The 19,722-nt window shown below is 37.7% G+C and overlaps 1 protein-coding gene across 1 annotated transcript in view; it reads left to right on the top strand.

Annotated features, from left to right (window-relative positions):
- The first annotated feature begins 1,314 nt into the window (after positions 1-1,314).
- The window catches only part of LOC115215161 (serine incorporator 5-like), a 42,174-nt gene continuing 23,766 nt past the window's right edge, over positions 1,315-19,722 (top strand). The window contains 7 exon segments of the mRNA XM_036505175.1: positions 1,315-1,436; positions 5,844-5,949; positions 7,794-7,961; positions 11,280-11,304; positions 11,307-11,457; positions 17,077-17,153; positions 18,513-18,606. Of these exon segments, the coding sequence (XP_036361068.1) occupies positions 1,315-1,436; positions 5,844-5,949; positions 7,794-7,961; positions 11,280-11,304; positions 11,307-11,457; positions 17,077-17,153; positions 18,513-18,606 (743 nt within the window).

The following is a 19,722-nucleotide window of genomic DNA, read 5'->3' as shown; positions in this document are numbered from 1 at the left end:
CAATTTTAGAGCATCCACAGTCAATGTAGAAACAATGAAATGTAGATTTAGTGGCGCTGGAAGCATTATGGCAGGAAGTCTCAACCAGACTGCTCACAGGCAAGGAGCAAAAGAAGAAATTCTTTTAGTTAGGCCGTAGTGATGGCTGCAAAATGGGTAGATAAGGTGACCATGGTAGCCGGAGTGTGTGGTAAGATTGTTAAGCTTAGAATCTTCATCGTCATCATCACTTAACATCCTCTTTCCATGCTGACATGGGTTTGACAGGGGCTGGCTTAGGCAGAAGACTGCACCAGTCTTCAGTGTCTGTTTTGGCTTGGTTTTTACAGCTGGATGCTCTTCCTAACTTCAACCACTTCACAAAGTGAACTGAATAGTCCTTGCAGAATAGTCTTGGAAAATATGACAGATGAGCAGAAGAACTGATTTTACAAAACCTTTTTGCAGGTTACTTCAATGATGAATGACAATGATGCAATCTTCACAGCTGGTGACTTCAATGGACATGTTGTGCAGCAGTTTGGTGGATTCCATGATGTACTTGAAGGCTACGGCTTTGGCTCTAGAAATGAGGGGAACAAGATTGTGATGCAAATGACTTCATGATCTATTCCACTAATTCAGGAACCCAGCTAGTCACCTGATCACCTATCAATCTGATAGGTACACAAGCCAGATTGATTACATCCTCACCAGAAACAGAAATACACATATAGGTGCAAATTCAAAGTCTTTCCCTGATTAAGAATATACAAACTAACAGAAGTTAGTGGTTAGTAACTTCAGGCTTTGAGCTAGAAGGGCTCAAAGGTTCAGACCAGTTTGAAAATGGGAGCTTGAAGTGTTATTGAACTGTCAGAAATTTAAGAGAAGCATTTGATGAAAGGGAAAGGAGATAAAAATGTATAGTATAGAGAACAACTAAAAGTCCCCTAAGAGACTACCTGCTGAGGGCTACATTTCAAATCTGGCTGGTGCAAGGCTCCATTGAAACAGGATCACATGGTGAGGAACAGTGAGACAGACAGGCTTGGAAAGGTTGGAAGAAGAGAGGCAACAGATAATTATAGCAGATAGCTTGGTGAGAAGTTAGCTGACGAATATATTTAGCAAGGAGAGAAGCAGAAAATATGAGGTTTGCTAATGTTCTGAAGTGTGAGGACCAGAGGCGTGAAGTTCTTCCAGATTGCAGAAGAAATCTAGATGTTGTGGGAGAGAAGTGTATATAAGTGGGTAATGAAACTCTTGCACTCAATGATTCTGAAGTGAAACAGACAGGGAAGAGCTACTATGAAACATTATTAAATGTAGAGAATGCCAGAGGCTAAAGAGATCCTTGTGAACATGAACCCGGCAGAGGAACCAAACATTCTAGTAGACATTGGCATGATTGACAATGTAATTAAGAATATGAAGGCTGAGAAAGCTTCTGGACTGTCAGGAATCACTGCTGAGATGTTTAAAATACCTGTTGGCTTGGCTTAGGTTACAGCCTAGTTACCCTACAGTCAGTCAGGTTGTCATACTCAATGACTGGTGTAACAGCACTATAGTCAGCTGTTACAAGGATAGAGGGAGATGCCTTAAAGAGAGGAAATCACTGAGATACCAAATTACTGGGCCTTGTCATGAAAGCTACAGAAACAGGTATAACTTTATTTAGAGATAGTTTGACTGGACAAAATGCAGTTCAGTTTTGTGCCAGCAAAAATGCTTTCTTTCTCATGAGGTAGCTGCAAAAGCAGGCCATTGTAATCAGTATTCCTTGACATAGGGAAAGCCTTCAACAGGGTCCCTGTTTATAAGCAGAAAGAAGACATGGTCAAGTTAGGAGACTTTGGAGGCCATTCACAAAATGTTTCTTAGTGTCTATCCAACGGTAGGTTAAATGCTCATTTAACCATATTCTTGTGATGCTGGCGGAATGGGAAAGAGGCTCTCAATCTTCTAAAACATGTATGAGTTACTGTTAGACAATCTAAGAAGAACAGGTCAGGAGAACTATTAATAGATCAACACAACAATCACTATTGCATATCAAAGAAAGTAAGTCCAATTTCATTAAACTGAGTTGTAAGCTAAACAAACATACAATCCAGGTTTAACCACACCTTTTGTTACTGTTTCATGGAGTTATATGCAGCATAAAATCCATGATTAGGTTGTCTGATAATTCCATTCACATGAAATTTGATCACATGGGTCTGATCAAATTACGTGATTGAGCTCATTGTCAAAATACCTGATTTGCTGTTAGAAAAGGTATAAGAGTAATGTGATGTAACTTTAAATCCTTTGTAATGTGTTGTTATGATGTTTAATTAATATTTAGCCAAGAGGAACTGTATATAAGAAATGCTTGAGAATGTTATTCATAATCTTGGTTGACTTGTGTCCCGACTGATATTGGATAACCAGAACAAAGAGCATCTTTGATTGAATCTCTGCTTTATCACTCGTTAAATAACATCAATTGTTCTCCTGGTTGATTGATCACTTCTTTAGTCATCACTCAACTGTTATTGTTTAACTTTTACTTGTTTCAGTCTTTGGACTGAAGTCATGCTGGGGCATTGCCTTGAAGGATTTAGTCAAAACAACCAACCACAGTATTTATTTTTAAAAAACTTGGAACTTATTCTATCAGTCTTTTTTGCTGAGCTCCTAAGTGATGTAAATAAACCAACACCTGTTGTCATACACAAAAACAGATGTGTGTGTGTGTGTGTATCATCATCATCATCATTTAGCGTCCATTTTCCATGCTAGCATGGGTTGGACGGTTCAACTGGGGTCTGTGAAGCCGGAAGGCTTCATCAGGCCCAGTCAGATGTAGCAGTGTTTCTACGGCTAGATGCCCTTCCTAACACCAACCACTCCGTGAGTGTAGTGGGTGCTTTTTACGTGTCACCCGCACAAGTGCCAGACAGAGCTGGCAAACGGTCACGCACGGGTGGTGCTTTTACATGCCACCGGCACGGGGGCCAGGCGAGGCTGGCAATGGACACGAACGGATGGTGCTTTTACATGCCACCGGTATATATATGTAAAATATTAAAGGAATTTTTGTGAAAGTTCAAGCAGAAAACTGAAAGAAAAAAAAGAAATTCTTTGAAAAATAATTTATTAGAAATAGTTCCACAGAGATAAATCGAACATAAATATATATTAAACCATCAGGGCATCCAATGGTAAAACCCAATAGTATAAAATACACACATATATACGGATAAACAGTGATAAAACCTAAAAGGGTAATATGAGTGAGGTTGAATGAAAAAAAATATCTGGATTAGATTAATGCATAAGAAAAGCGACTAAAAATTTAAGGCAATGAAACTAAAATAATATAAATATAGCTAAAGGTTAAAGTGGTAACCAGAAAAAAAGTTCATTCAAATCCATCTCTATGATTATTTCAAAAGATGTTGCCTCACACATCCCTTGAAACGATCGTAGAGATGGATTTGAATGGACTCGTTTCTAGTTCTTTCAATTTCCATCTGCCAAATCCTGTAACAAAGCTTTTGCTCAGCCTGGAATTATAGTAGAAGACACTAGCCCAAAGTGCCAAGCAGTTGGACTGAACCTGGAACCATGTGACCGAGAAATAAGCTGCAATGTTGAGTTGAAATTGGAGACTGAAAGAAATATTTTTGTCACACAAGCTGCACGTATTCTGCAATGCTGTAATATAATCGATTTAAATTTCTGGAATGAAAACATGTGCATAGAAACTTCACTGATACAATACTTTCTTTGTCCCATAATAATTGTTTCATTTAATGTATGATATTTGTACTGAACTAATTATTCGAATTGAACCAGCCAGGATCCCTGGACTGGTGGTACGTAAAAAGCACTATCCGACTCGTGGCCGATGCCAGCGCCACCTCGACTGGCTTCCGTGCTGGTGGCACATAAAATACACCAATCCGACCGTGGATGTTGCCAGCCTCGCCTGGCACCTGTGCAGGTGGCACGTAAAAAGCACCCACTACACTCACGGAGTGGTTGGCATTAGGAAGGGCATCCAGCTGTAGAAACATTGCCAGATAAGACTGGAGCCTGGTGCAGCCTTCTGGCTTCCCAGACCCCGGTCGAACCGTCCAACCCATGCTAGCATGGAGAACGGACGTTAAACGATGATGATGATGATGATGTATCTTTTGTCTTTTACTTGCTTCACTCATTGGACTGTGGCCATACTAGAGCACTGCTTTGAAGTGTTTAGTTGAACCTGGTTGACCCCAGTACTTACTTTTAAGTCTGGTGCTTTATTTTGTTGGTCTCTATTTCTGAACTGCTAAGTTATGGGGACATAAAGAAATCAACACTAGATATTAAGTGGTGGTAAAGGGTAAAAGGGTAAAGACCCCCTTCGGTCATGAATGACCATAATATTGCACCTAGAAAGCTACCCTCTGAGGCACTAGTCCAGGGAAGGTGTGTTTATGGAAGGCCAGCAATTACCCATGCATACTAGCCCTCCTCTCCATACCACCAGTGCTATCCAAAGGAAAGGCAAATGTCAATACAATTTGGCACCAGTAATGTTGCAACTCATTTCTACAACTGAGTGAAATAAAGTGTCTTGCTCAAGAACAGGTGGTGGTAGTGAGGGTCAAATACAATCACATGGGTGCACTTACATACACATGACAGGCTTCCACACAGTTTCTGTCTACCAAATTCATTCACAAGGCATTGGTTGGCCCAAGGCTATAGTGCAACATATTTGCCCAAGGTACTGCACAGTGGGACTGAATCCAAAACCATATGGTTGCAAAGTGAGCTTTTTAACCACATAACCATGCCTGTGCCTACATTTGTCAAATAAACAAAGCAAAAAATAAACTCAGTGTTTGGAACCATTAATTTTGAGAAGCACTGAAATATTTTACGTTTAAGTAAGTTTTGGCATTTTGTATCTGTGTTATATCTAATGCTATTTGCTTGTAAATATTCATTTCAAGGTTTTTCTTTATTCATGCTCCTAATTTTATTGGAATTATTTCCATTTGGAAGTGTGTCATACACCATGCAGGCTTGCAATGTTAAGAAAACACTACTTATATTATTGATATTATTAAGGCAGTGAGCTGGTAGAATTGTTAGCATACCAGCCAAAATATTTAGTATTTCACGCATCTTCACGTACTGAGTTCAAATTCATTCGAGGTTGACTTTGCCTTTCATTCTTTAGGATTTAATAAAATGAGAACCAGTCAAACACTTGGGTCAGTTTAGTCGACTAGCCCCCTCCCTCAAAATTCCAGGCCTTATGCCTATAGTAGAAAGGATTATTGATATTATTGGCATATTATGCTATTAGTGGTATGTATTGAAATAGGTTTTTTTTTTTTTTGTTTTTTTACCTCTTCAATCAGTTCATTTGTATTTCATGTTACCATACAACTCTGTAAAAGAACAGAATTAAAAATTCATGATTTAGTACATTTTAACTATAGATTCCATTCTTCTTTGACACCTCTAGGATTAAATTTGGTTCTGTATAAATCATATGAGGTTTGGTATTGTTGAATGAAATATGATGTGCTTTTAAATTTGCTGGGAATGTTTCTCATACTGCCACACCCTAACATCCTCATTCAACATTTTTATTATCATCCTCTTTACTATGTTTCAGTGACTTCAGTTATGGGAGTTCCTTTCAGAAGATTTTTTGAATTCCATTTGGCAATTTCAAAATATTTTCCTATCTAGACTCTGCTACTGTTACCATAAATGTAACTTTCATTATAAATTGCTTGCTTTTACAGGCTCTGAGTGTAGTAGTTGTGAAAAAAAAAATCATGATATAAAACCATTTGCCATTCTAGATGTGCAAGAACAATAAACTTATTGAACATATGGGAATTGGATTTTTTCAAACACCCAGGAGACTCTCTAGAGGATGTAGATAATTTCTGTTACCTAGGGGACCAAGTTAGCAGTGGAGAAGAATGGTTTGAAAGTATGATTACTAAAATAAGAATGGGATAGAGAAAGTTCAGAGAGCTATTCTTTCTGTCGGCACCAAAAGGTCTCTCATGCAGTGGAAGGCAGATTGTATGGTGTTTGTGTATGAACAAGTATGTTATATGGTAGTGAGACATAAGCCCTGAATGCAGAGGATGTGTGAACACTGGAAAGAATTGAAGCTAGTATGACTCTGCATGTACAATGAAGGGGAAACGTGTAGAGACTAAAGTTAGGCATAAGAGGAATTCAGGTGTAGCATGCAAGAGAGAAGACTGCAATCGTTTAGTCCTGTGATGCATATGGATGAAGATAGTTCTATAAAGAAGTGCTGATCACTTAAATGAAATAAAACTTGTGGAAGAGGGAAACCCATGAAGATGTGGAATGAAGTAGTGAGGGCCAGTCTCAAGATGTTGAACATCACAGAAGAGGTGACTATAGACTAAGATGTCTAGTGATATGAAGTTCCTGAGAAGCCTTGCCCTCTTCAGTGAAACTGAGGTTAGGAAGTGCCATGTTGTGTGCTCTCTACCCACATATTACATTCTTTCAACCCACTCCCCCAATGACCCAAACTACTGCTAATCATGTACTATGCTTACCTTTTACCCCTGCCCCTGCAGCCCTAACCTCACCGTATCATCATGTTCAGTTTTAAAACTTTTCATTTTTAGGCACCCTTTAACCATATACCTCTTCTACAGCAAGACACCTGTTTCTGTCTCTCTGTCACACTCTAACCATTCATCATCTGACACAAAATCACCTCCTCCAATGCCCCCTCCCCTCTCAAAGACTATTTATCTTGCAAAGTTACTTGATGACCCTACCAGTTCTGGTGCCATGTAAAAAGCATCCAGTCCACACTGTAAAATGGTTGGCGTTTGGAAGGGCATCTAGATGTAAAAACCATGCCAAAACTGATCTTGCCTGTGCTGGTGCCACATAAAAAGCACTCAGCCCACTCTGTATGGTGGTTGGTGTTAGGAAGGGCATCCAACCATAAAAACCTTACCAAAACAGACACAGAAGTATGCTGCGGGCTTCTGCCTGGCTGGCTCCTGTCAAACCGTCCAACCCATGCCAGCATGGAAGGAGGACATTAAACAATGATGACTTGAAGTTTGCTTTAAGGCACTTCATGTTATTTGGAAGAAAAAAAAATTAACTATCATAACAACTTGAACTTGCTGCTCAGACACACAAATAACCTTTAATAAAATATTGCCAATAATCAAAAGAAAAATGTGTAAATATATTAACTGTTATAGAGCAGAGACTGTAATAGTTTTTGTTCACATTTTACCTTATTAAAATGTATCAAATTCAGTAATTGTTTTACTATGTTATTGTATGGCCTAGGTATACACGCAAGAGCGTAATTGATACATGTAGATATATATATTGTAATATATACAAGAGTAGATGTGGCTGTGTGGTTAAGATGTTTGCTTCCCAAACAACCAAAGTTGCGTGAGAGAGAGAGAGAGAAAGCTAGAGAGTGTGTACACATACTTGTGTGTCACCTTGTCCTGACGTTGTGTGATAGTTGTGTCAGAGTCAAAGAAGCAGTGTCATTCATTTCCAATATTCCATACAAACATGTCTAATCATGGAGGGGGTGGGGGGTAAGGGGGTATTGCCTGGCTTAGAAATTGGTAAGTGTTGATGAGGTGAAGGGCTTCAGGCCATAGAAAATCTGACCTTCTTAGAATTTTGACAATGGTGTCCTTAACATAAAGTATTTACTGTGTGGTTTGTGTCATCGATTCTTTTTATTTATTATTTCTTTTTGTTTCCGTTTCCAGCTTTCTTGTTGCTTCGGAACAGCTTCCTGTGGGTTTTGCTGTCGCTGTTGCCACCCCATCAATGAATCGACCAGTACCCGTATTATGTACACCTTGTATTTCTTTTTTATAATCCTTATTGCCTGTTTAATGCTCTTCCCTCAAGTTCAAGATGAGGTTGTGAAAAAAGTAAGTACTAACCGTTTAGCATTCAGGTTTCTCTGTGAAATGTTTGGCTTTGAATTAATCCTAGATTATCTTGTTGCTTTGAGATATCAATGATGTGATTGTTTACTTTTAGAATGACATTGTAGGGTAGGTGTGAGAGGCTGGATCTGGCCAGATATAATTGGCTTAAATGTTTAAAGAGTTAAAGTAACATTTCCATATGTTATCTAATTAGTCCTACTCATTACACTAATTTCCAACTCATTATACTAACTCCTTCCTTCAATTATTAATACTTGCAATGTTTCTTTACTGATTTATTTTCTTTCTTACACCCACTTTTTTTATGTTAGTGCAGTTTTTGTATACCTATAGATTTAGACATTGACACAAATTGTTCATCACACAAGAATTTTACAATTATATGTATAGGTGCAGATGTGGCTGTGTGGCTAAGAAGTTTACTTCGCAACCACATGGTTTCAGGTTCAGTCCCACTGCATGGCACTTTGAGCAAATGTCTTCTACTATAGCCTCAGGTCAATCAAAGTCTGAGTGGATTTGGTTGATGGAAATTGTGGAAGCTTGTTGCATGTGTGTGTGTGTGTGTGTGTGTTTCTTTGTCTTAACAGCACATGGTTGTTATGAATGAATGTCATGTTTCCAATATTCTGTGAAAACATGTCTGGCCTTAGGAAAATATCACCTTGCTTGGCAACAGGTAAGGGTTGGTGACAGGAAGGGCATGCAGCTGTAGAAATCTGCCTTATTAAACTTCACCCAAGTTCTGCAAGCATAGAAAAATGAACATTAAAACTATGATGATGATGTAATGTCCTTGCTGAAAAAAAACTAGATATAAAACAAAGTAGTATGGAAAACTTACTTTTTCATTTCTTTTCTTTTTCTCTTTGTAATCTCAAAGTATTTTCTGGGTCAATCAATAATTGTTAATTGGAACCTTTCAGCTCTCTTCTATGCAGTTGAAGTATTGTATAACTGATGAGAATTTCTCATTTAGCTTACAGAGCTGCACTCAGTACCCCTTTCCTGTTCTTCATGGACCCTGAGAAAGTAACAAGGGACAACTCTTGGTGTACCCTCATACCTCAAAGCAAAGCATAAAATTACATTTTTTTTTTATGTCTGGCACCTGTGCGGGTGGCACGTAAAAAGCACCCACTACACTCATAGAGTGGTTGGCATTAGGAAGGGCATCAGATCAGACTGGGCCTGATGCAGCCTTCTGGCTTCCCAGACCCCAGTTGAACCGTCCAACCCATGCTAGCATGGAAAGCGGATGCTAAATGATGATGATGATGATGATGATACTTGTACAATAATATTCAACACATTTGTGCGTACTTGGATATGGGAAAACCTTTCACTGTGGAAATGGCCTCAGGAGAAATTTCTCATCTTAGACAACATGTATGAAAACGCATTGGATTACGGGATGCATTTGTTTCTAGATTGTTATGCACCATCAGCCACAAATACGTAGAGCATTAACAAACCTGATAAAAAGCATTACATTTTGTATTCATTAGACTTAAATGAGTCAAGTGAATGTACATCAGTCAAAAGACATGACCCAATGCCTATAACAAAGTTTGAACTTATGTGACTTAGGGCAAGAGTCCAGTACTTTAAACATTCAGTACTTTACTTGATCAGCTGAGAAAATATTTGACTAGATAAAGATTTACCAGCCCCTTCCTACTTCGTTTCCTTTCCAATTCATTTTTGTCACAGTTTTAATATCTTTTGACATTCTAAATGTCATCTTCATATTTGTCCTCAATGTCTTCTACATTTTAGTTTGTGATTTTCCTTTCATTAATGCCATTTTCTCCACTAAACAGAAGATGCCCTTTGCTGAAGTGGTTTGCAAAATGAATAAGTTCATAAGTGAAGGAAGATGAATATAAATAAACACAAAACAATCAATATCAAAAACCAAGCAAATCTTTATTGATAATGTGTGTGTGTGTGCGTGTGTGTATGTGTGTGTGTGTGTGTGTGTGTGTGTGTATACGTGTACTCATATATAATTATAAATGTTAACATTGATTTCTGATTGAAAGCATGAGACCATACATCTGGGGAAGTGAGAGCATTTGAATGTATTTAACTGGTTCTTATTTTATCAAACCTTCTGAAAGATTAAAAAAGGAAAGTCAGCTTCAGTAGGATTCTAGTTCACAATGTACAGAGATGCCACTGAAGAACTGCAAGGCATTTTGTCCAAAGCTCTGCCGATCATTCTGATTGATAGTTTGCTCATCAAACATGGTGAGGCCTAGGAAAGTGCTTGACTTGTGCAATGGGTTTTTTTTTTAATTGTGAGAAAGAGCTGCATTCTCACACAATATGTCCACTGATAAGATAAAGTCAAGATAGCTGGACTTGTATGAAAATGCAGGGATTGCTAAAATGGCTGAAGGTTATCTCAAGACCTTGCTTATTTATCTAATTTGAGGTGTGTTCAGGCTGTAAAACATCATTCCAGATGTTTGCTCTGCACCATGGCTTCTAATCCTGCATACAAGTATGTTACTACCTGCACCAGTTGCCCTCACTGGCCAGTTGCCACCAACCAATCTGTGCAGATGAAGATTGCTTATTTTCTTCTATACTTCATTTGAATGAAATGTAAACATGCAGCTAACCACACACACACACACTTAATGTATATGTGTATGCATTACTGGACGGTCATTGACTCCACTGGGTTCACCTGCTTTTTGACTGGTCTTGATTTTTCATTCTGATGGTTATCCAAAATCATTGTCCTTACCAAGCAGGCTTGATAATGTTGCCATGACAATAGATATTAAATGATGATGAGGGAGATGATTATGATGATGATGACCCAACCATTCAACAGGTTGTACTGGTTTACCTGTTACCAATAGCAATCACAAGTAACCTGATATATTTTTTATATATATGTATATATTGAATTATATTGAATAGCTGAATAAAACTGAAGATTCATTTATAAATTTTTTTTATTATATCATCAAAAATTACATAGTATTTACACTTGTTTCACTAGTGCTATACTAATATGCTGTATGGTTTGCCAATAGAGGGAGGCCTCAATAGAGTTGAATATAGCTTGCTAGTTCAGAGATTATTGTAGTGGTGATAGAAGAGACCGAGAACAAAGAACATAGAGATATTAATTAGATAATATAGAGTACTGATCAGTGAGTTTTTTAATAGCCATACCAACCCAGATGTGTGAACAGTACTCTGTAAATTGCACTTGAATTTTGAAGGTCAGTAACTGATATTCAATAATGATAATGAAAACCCTTGTTTATTTCACAGGTCCCTTGGTTTAACGAAACCTGCTCTATTTAAGCCTCGGTGAGGACTGCCACCAGTTGACAGGTTTCAAAGCTGTCTATCGAATTTGTTTTGGTTTATCAGCCTTCCATTTCATGCTTTTCATCTTCACCTTCCATGTAGCCAACTCAAACGGTTTCAGAGCATCAATTCAGAATGGGTAAATATCTTCTCTATTGCTTTACACATTTTTTAAAAAGAGATATTTCAGTTGATAAATTGTAATGTTAGCCAATCAAAAACACTCAAAGACTAGTAGCTTCTCTGAACCCTAGCATTCACATTATTCTTGCAAAAGTAATGCTTATTTTTTCACATTGTTTTGAATTAATCATGCATTACCTTATAGATATGAGATTTTGATGAGGTAACTGTTAAGGCCAAACCTGGCCAGTTTGAACATAAAACAGGTAGAAAATTTTTACCGGATATGACCAGTTTAAATGATAAAGGTTTAACTCTTTAACATTCAGATTACTTTGTCAAAATTAATCCTTATTTATTCACATTGTTTTCAATTAATCGTGCATTATCTCGTACCTTAGATATTTCAATGATGTAATTGTTTATTTTTAGAATGACATTGTAGGATAGGTGCAAGGGGTTAGATCTGACCAGTTGGGACATAAAACAGGTTAGTTTAAATACTAAAGGGTTAAACATTATTTGGTGTCAAGGTGAGATGCAGTAGAATCATGTCTGATCAGGTTGCAATTTGTGCAACGAAAATTTTAACACCAAATAATAATATTTAAGTGAAGTTAATGGTTTTTGTGTGTTTTTGAATGACACATTTTTGTCTTCCATGCTACAATCATTTTAGTTTCAGCATAAGATCTCAAATCAAATCTTTTGCTTGGCAAGTACAGCTCCAAAATGGTAATGTTCTTTTTTCTTTCTTTCTTTCTTTCTTTTTTTTTTTGAGATTGCTATCTCTAAATAATGACTGAGTATTCATTTATTCATTATATGTCATGTATTTTAAACAATCGATTACTGATTCACTGTATTTGCAATGGTGAAAGTGTCAAGGGTTTGTGCAACTCAACAGAATAGATATCACAATATACATCACTAAAAGATATATAAAACAATATGTAATTGTAAGACCCATGGATCTAAGAGTAGGAAGTTAGTAAGGTTTGAGTAATCTAAGGTGGGTATAAAAAACAACTCTCAGGCACAATAATTGTTTATTGGCGTGGAAGTTTATGGGCTTTTCCCATATCAAAGCTCAATAAACTGAAAAAAGTTCTTTTTATAATTCACAATTGGTTGTTATGAATGCGAATAAAAATTCTGATTGATGGAATGGAGCTGGTAAAACCTGGGCTTCATATGTTTCCTAGCTAACAGACCCTCAGAAGTAATAATTAGCTACTCATCAGGCCAAAGATAACTTAGTTAAATGAAGATTACATTGTCATTAAGGAATCCCAAGTTAACTTGCCAGAGATGTAATTTAAAATGAGTGGTGAAGCCGGAAGAATGGAGTGAAAAAACAAAATAGATAAACATATGTAAGAGGAAATAAAATGGTCGGTAATAGAAAAGAAGGAAGGGGTCAAAACTATGGGAGTAGGCAATTGTCTAAAAAATCTGTTAGCTAAGAAACATACACACACACACACATATATATATATATATATATATATCATCGTCATTTGATGTTCGTTTTCCATGCTGGCATGGGTCGGTCTGTTTGACTGAAAACTGGTAAGTTGGGAATCTGCATGAGGTTTCAGTCTGATTTGACATGGTTTCTACAGCTGGCTGCCCTTCCTAATGCCAACCACTCTAAGAGTGTTGTGGGTGCTTTTTACATGCCACCGGCACAGGTGCCAGCTACAACACTGGCATCGGCCCTGACTGCAATCTCATTTGGCTTGATAAGTCTTCTCAAGTACAGTAAATTGCCAAAAGTCTCAATCACTTGTCACTGCCTCCATGAGGCCCAAAGTTCAAAGGGTGTTTTTTATGTGCCATCAGTGCAGGTGCCACTTACGCAGAACTGGCATTGGCCATAACTATGGTTTTACTTGGTTTGACAGGTCTTCTCAAGTACAGCTTATCACTCAATGTTCGAAGGGTGCTTTTTATGTGCCACCTGCACAAGTGCCAGTCACAGGACACCAGCATTGAAGTTTCCACAGTTCTCAGTTTTTAAGATTCTATCCATAAGATATTGGTCTTAAACACAGTCATGACTCTGCCCAGTAAGTCATATTATTGCTATGTGTTTGTGGTTAGATTCCATATTCTGTTATACACTGAAGAATTTTATTTGCTTGGTAACTCTTTACTCTTTTGCTTGTTTCAGTCATTTGACTTTGGCCATGCTGGAGCACCGCCTTTAGTCGAGCAAATCGACCACAGGACTTATTCGTTGTAAGCCTAGTACTTATTCTATTGGTCTCTTGCCAAACTGCTAAGTTACGGGGATGTAAGCACGCCAGCATCGGTTGTCAACCGATGTTGGAGGAACAAACATATACACACACGTACATATATATATATATATATGTATATATATATATATATATATACACACGACGGGCTTCTTTCAGTTTCCATCTACCAAATCTACTCGCAAGGCTTTGGTCGGCCCGAGGCTATAGTAGAAGACACTTGCCCAAGGTGCCACGCAGTGGGACTGAACCCAGAACCATGTAGTTCATAAAGAAGTTACTTACCACACAGCCACTCCTACGCCTAAATGAATATTGTTGTTTATTCCTGGCAAACTCTGATCAAGTTGATCTATGACAAAAGATGTTCCAGCCATGACTAAACAATCATTTATTGTAATTTAATGTACTTAAAATGGTGGGGTGTGATTTGAAGTAAATTTAGCTTCTGTTTCTGGCAAATCAGGTGATATCATAGAAGCTTCCATATTGGCTTAGGCTCCTAAATGTGGTAGGATTAGCTCATGTCATTGACGTAAAGTTTATTGGCAAAATATGTACAACTGGTTTGTATCCTTACTATATTGTCAATATTAATATGTACAGAAGTCGTTGTTATGGCTGATGACAGTACCACCTGATTGGTACCTATGCTGGTAGCACGTAGAAAGCACCATTTGAGCATGGTTGATGCCAGTACTGCCTGATTAGCTCCCATGCTTGTAGCATGTAAAAAGCACCATTCAAGCATGTTCGATGCCAGTACCGCCTGACTGGCCCTCGTTCTGGTGGCACACAAAAGGTACCCACTACACTCTTGGAGTGGTTGGCATTAGGAGGGGCATCCAGCTGTAGAAACCTTGCCAGATCAGATTGGAGCCAAACCATCCAACCAATGCCAGCATGGAAAGCGGACATTAAACAACGGTGACCACCGCCGCCAAAATGGATAATGTATTGAACTAACAGCTCAAACCTCTTGTATATTTTTGATTGTGTACTTAATGCTCTGTTTTCTGAGCCAGAATTACGTGTCAGATTATACACCTAGTTCTACTTCATATCTTGATGTCATGTCATGTAAATAAACTTGCACTCAAGTACCAGCTCATTGAGACCTCTTATTGTAATTTCAATTGGAAGATATTAATTCTACTCAGTCAAATCCAAGTGACACGATTGGCTACAAAATAATTTGGCACTTGGCTTACATTTCCTGGGTTAAAAACAGTTGCACTGAAATTATATGAAAGTGTTTCTAGATGAAACATAATACAGCCTATCATTCCATTAGTTTGTAGTTCAGTGCAGAAATGAAAAGGGGCCAAGTGAGTAGGGCACTGGATTATCTCTTTTACTTTCTTTACCTAGCAATTGTAAGGAAATAACATCTCTCTTACTCTCTCCTTAAGACAGTCTCTTTCCATCAGCAACTTTCAGAGAGTTAACATTTGTTTCTCTTTTTCCTTCACATAACTTAGTTGTAAGACTTCTACAACAACAATCATAAATTCTCTATTAATGGACTAATATTTGTAATCTGTTTACAACTTGTCACAGTTTTGATAAACCTCATAATGGTTAAATAAAAGCCATGATAAGTATCAATCATCTTCTGTCAGTTTATTTCAAATATCTTGAAATTTAACAACTATGCAACAGTTATCCTTTTGCAACTTTTCTCCAAATGCAGCCTTTTCGATTTTCTACATGTAACTTCTACTTACATTTGGTGACATCAAACATATCACATACAATTATTATGAATATTGTGGAGGCGCAATGGCCCAGTGGTTAGGGCAGCGGACTCGCGGTCATAGAATCGCGGTTTCGATTCCCAGACCGGGCGTTGTGAGTGTTTATTGAGTGAAAATACCTAAAGCTCCACGAGGCTCCGGCAGGGGATGGTGGTGATCCCTGCTGTACTCTTTCACCACAACTTTCTCTCACTCTTTCTTCCTGTTTCTGTTGTACCTGTATTTCAAAGGGCTGGCCTTGTCACTCTCTGTGTCATGCTGAATATCCCCGAGAACTACGTTAAGGGTACACGTGTCTGTGGAGTGCTCAGCCACTTACACGTTAATTTCATGAGCAGGCTATTCCGTTGATTCGGATCAACCGGAACCCTCGTCGTCGTAACCGACGGAGTGCTTCCACATTATGAATATTATCTGGCACAGTGTTTTTCAACCATTTTTTTTAAATTTCTGGACCGCTTTGATTACTATTTTATTCTTGTTTAAAAACAAGTTTTATAGATACTTCTTTCAAAATTCCCATTTTCACATCTTCACTTGCATAGTCTGCAATAGTAATCTCTGAGTGAACATGTTTCAGTGGTCAAAAACATGTTAAACTATCTAAAATGTTAGAGAAAGACCATTATTTACATTATTTATATTTGACGGATATTTGTCCTCATCTTGTTTGTTGTTAACACAACGTTTTGGCTGAAATACCCTCCACCCCTTCATTAGGTGTCTTAGGGAAATTTTGAACCTGGGTTCTCATTCCTAAGGTATTTTATTATGTTATTATTATTATATTATTATTATTCAGGTCATTGCTTGGCAGGCTACTAACCTCAAGATTCCAAGTTCGATTCCAAGCAATTACCTAAATAATAATAATATAATAATAATGATAATAATAACATTCATAAAATACCTTAGGAATGCGAACCCAGGTTCAAAATTTCTCCAAGACACCTGATGAAGGCTGGAGGGTATATCAGCTGAAACGATATAGAACTTTATTAGAGAAAGAAACCTAGCTGTTTTTTGCACTAAATAAATCTAAAGAAAGCCCTTAAATTGCAAATGTGGATCTCCAGTTTACTGCTTTGCTTGCATGCAACTCAGTTGAGAGCCACTGATCTTAGCATGTTAAATGTTGCATCCCTGATAATTCCTTTTGTTGTGTTTTTAGGACATTTTAACAAAAATGCAATAATATTCTTTCTAGCATACAAATCAAATTTTCTAAACCAAAATTTACAGCCAAAAATGTTAGGTTGACAAAAATCAAAACAACTTTGGCGGATCAAAAATTCTATGTGAAAAGCAGCAGGATTTGGAAAGATCATCATCATCATTGTTCAACCGTGGTCGAGACAATGGAATTTACCATGCTACGCCAGACTTCACGGTCCATCATGGCATTACGGAGGTCCTGTTGCTGGATGCCTGTATCCCTGGAGATTACATCAGGGTAGGAGAGTGTGCACCCTCTGGTATTGCGAGTAGATGGCTTCCATGGAAAGATAATGACAATATCTGAATGTTTACACTGCATGTTTATGCTATATACTATATTGGCTTTGCTCATCAAAAAATAAGATAATTGTGCAATATTACAATTTTACTTTACAGATTCTGGTTCTTCAAATTTGTGATTCTTTGTCTCTTCTGTGCTACGGCCTTTATGCTGCCAAGGGAGTTTAATTTGTGTGAGTTGACTATAAATATCCATTTTTTTATCTCTTATTTCTAATAGTTATTTAAAAACCTGGTTTGTGGCACAGATATTAACCTTTTCACTGCAAAATTAAATTTCATGGTTATTCCTGTAATAATGTTAAATATCAACCAAAAATAGAAGTGCTATTTTCTACAAGTCACATTATCTCACTAAACTTGACATGTCTCAATAAAAAATTAGTTTCAAGAATGACATTCCTCAACAGAAGATAGATTGGTATTATAAAACTACTTTCTGCAGTTAAGGTTAGTGAAATTTTGAGTGGATATATCTGATTTCTGCAGTGAAATCAGAAATGATGGTCGGTGTATGGCATTCCTATGAGTATGAACAGGAAATGTTTATGGATAATATTTGAAGTATTAACTAATATATTTGACATTGCTCTAAGATGCATATAAAAGTTTGCACGCAGCCCCACACATGCATGTATGCACATAAAGGAATAGGCTAGGCATATTGCAAGATGCACAGACAGCAGGTGGATCCATGCAGTTTCCAAGTGGTATCCAAAAGATTGGAAAAGGCCGTGCTGAAGGCCTCCATGATGATGGAAAGACAACTGAGTTAAATGATTTGGGCCAAGAAGGAAAATAAAGGTGCAATCAAGAAAGAATTAGAAGTGCATTGTGGCCAGCAGTGTTGTCACTGTCATACAAGCAGTGTCATTCATTTCCAATATCTTGTGGGTACATGTCTGGCCATAAGGAAATATTACCCTATTTGGAAACTGGTACAAGTTAACAATAGAATTGACATCTAACTGTAGAAAGTCTGCGTCAGTAAACTCTATCTGATCCATGCAAACAGCGCTGGATTAACCCATTAAACAAAATATGCACATGCTTCAGGCATCAAGGGTCGGGGGCACCACAGAAATGAAAATGGTTTACGGCACAAAAGAAATCACTTTAAACTTGCTAAAATAACATTCATAATGCCTTATCTCTACTAAGTATAGAAGCAGATGTGTTACCTAAGATTAATTTTAATGAGATCATCGAACACTTTGCAATTAAAAAAAAATAAAGGAGAAAAATTTTCAAATATATTTAAAATGGAATCATACAAAAATAAACATTATTTTCCTGAAAAATAAAAATTTATTTTATGGCTTATTATTGTTTACATTTCAAATTATTTTTGTTTACATTTTGAACCATTTACATATACTTGAGGGTACCAAAATGTTTTTAGTACTTAGGGCCTCAATGGGTCTTAATCTGGCCCTGCATGCATACACAGAAAAGTATATGTTGAAATGATGATAATATATATACATCCACATATACGCATACAAATGTATAATTTCATGTTTATCTTTCAGACTGGATGTATGTTGGCATTGCTGGTGGATTCTTGTTTATTTTGATTCAACTTATATTCCTGGTAGATTTTACGTATGCCTGGAATATAAAATGGTAAGTTACAAGTAGTTGTTTTTATTTATTTATTCATTATTTTTGCATTATTATTCTGTGTGTGATTAGATTTCTGTAAATATCTTTTATACTTCTTTCAATCGTTGGACTATGGACATGCTGGGGCACCATCTTGAAGTGTCAATCGGGTGACTCTGCTAGCCAGCAGGATGCATGGTTGCTCTTAAATACAAAGACCCTCCCTGGTGAAGATTATACCCCCCAGCATAGACTAGTTATTAGTGACTTTAGACTCGAAGCCAGAAGGATGCCAAAAAGCAGACCAATCTGGAAAAGAAGGACTTGGAAGCTTAAGAACCTTTCACATGGTCAGAGGTTTAGGGATATCCTTACTGAGAAATTTCACAATAGGGAGGAGCTACAGTCTTGTGACATAGCTGGGAATTCCTGCGAGACAGCTTGCTAAGTGCCACAGACCAAATCTGTGGCTGGTGCAAAGTCCCTTCCAGACCTAGGGTAACATGGTGGTAGAACAATACTGTAGACAGGGCCATTAGAGCAAGGAAACAGGCTTGGAAGAGTGGTGGCAGCAGGAGAATGTATCAGATAGCCTAAAGGGAAGCTAGGAGACAGGTGTATATAGCCAAGGGAGTAGCAGAAAAGAAGTTTGCCAATGTTTAGCAACATGAGGACCAACGAACTGAAGTATTTCAGATTGCAAAACAGTGTGTGAGAGAAAACTGTAATGTCATAGGAGAGAAATGTGTCCACATGGATGATGGTGCCCTTGCAGTTAATGATTTTGCAAAGAAAGAGGCTTGGAGATGCCATTATGAAAGACTGCTGAATGCGGAGAATGAATGGGAGGAGGAGAGTCTGCTAAAGCTTGACCCAATCAAGGGACCAGCTACCCGAATTGACAGTACCCTAGTACTTAAAGCGATTAAGGATATGAAGACAGGGAAAGCACCTGGCCCATCAGGAATCACTGCTGAGATGCTTAAAATATCTGGTGGTGTGGGTTATGGTCTTGTCACCCGCATCGTAAATCAGGTAGTTCATGAAGGAATCATACCCAATGACTGGTGTAGCAGCACCATAGTCAACTGCTACAAGGGTAAAGGTGATGCTTTAGATAGAAATAACTACAGAGGT

This window comes from Octopus sinensis, linkage group LG8 (assembly GCF_006345805.1).
Source record: "Octopus sinensis linkage group LG8, ASM634580v1, whole genome shotgun sequence".
NCBI classification, from domain to species: Eukaryota; Metazoa; Mollusca; class Cephalopoda; order Octopoda; family Octopodidae; genus Octopus; species Octopus sinensis.
Note: the sequence above shows the minus strand (reverse complement) of the source record. Positions and strands in the feature narration are given on the sequence as shown.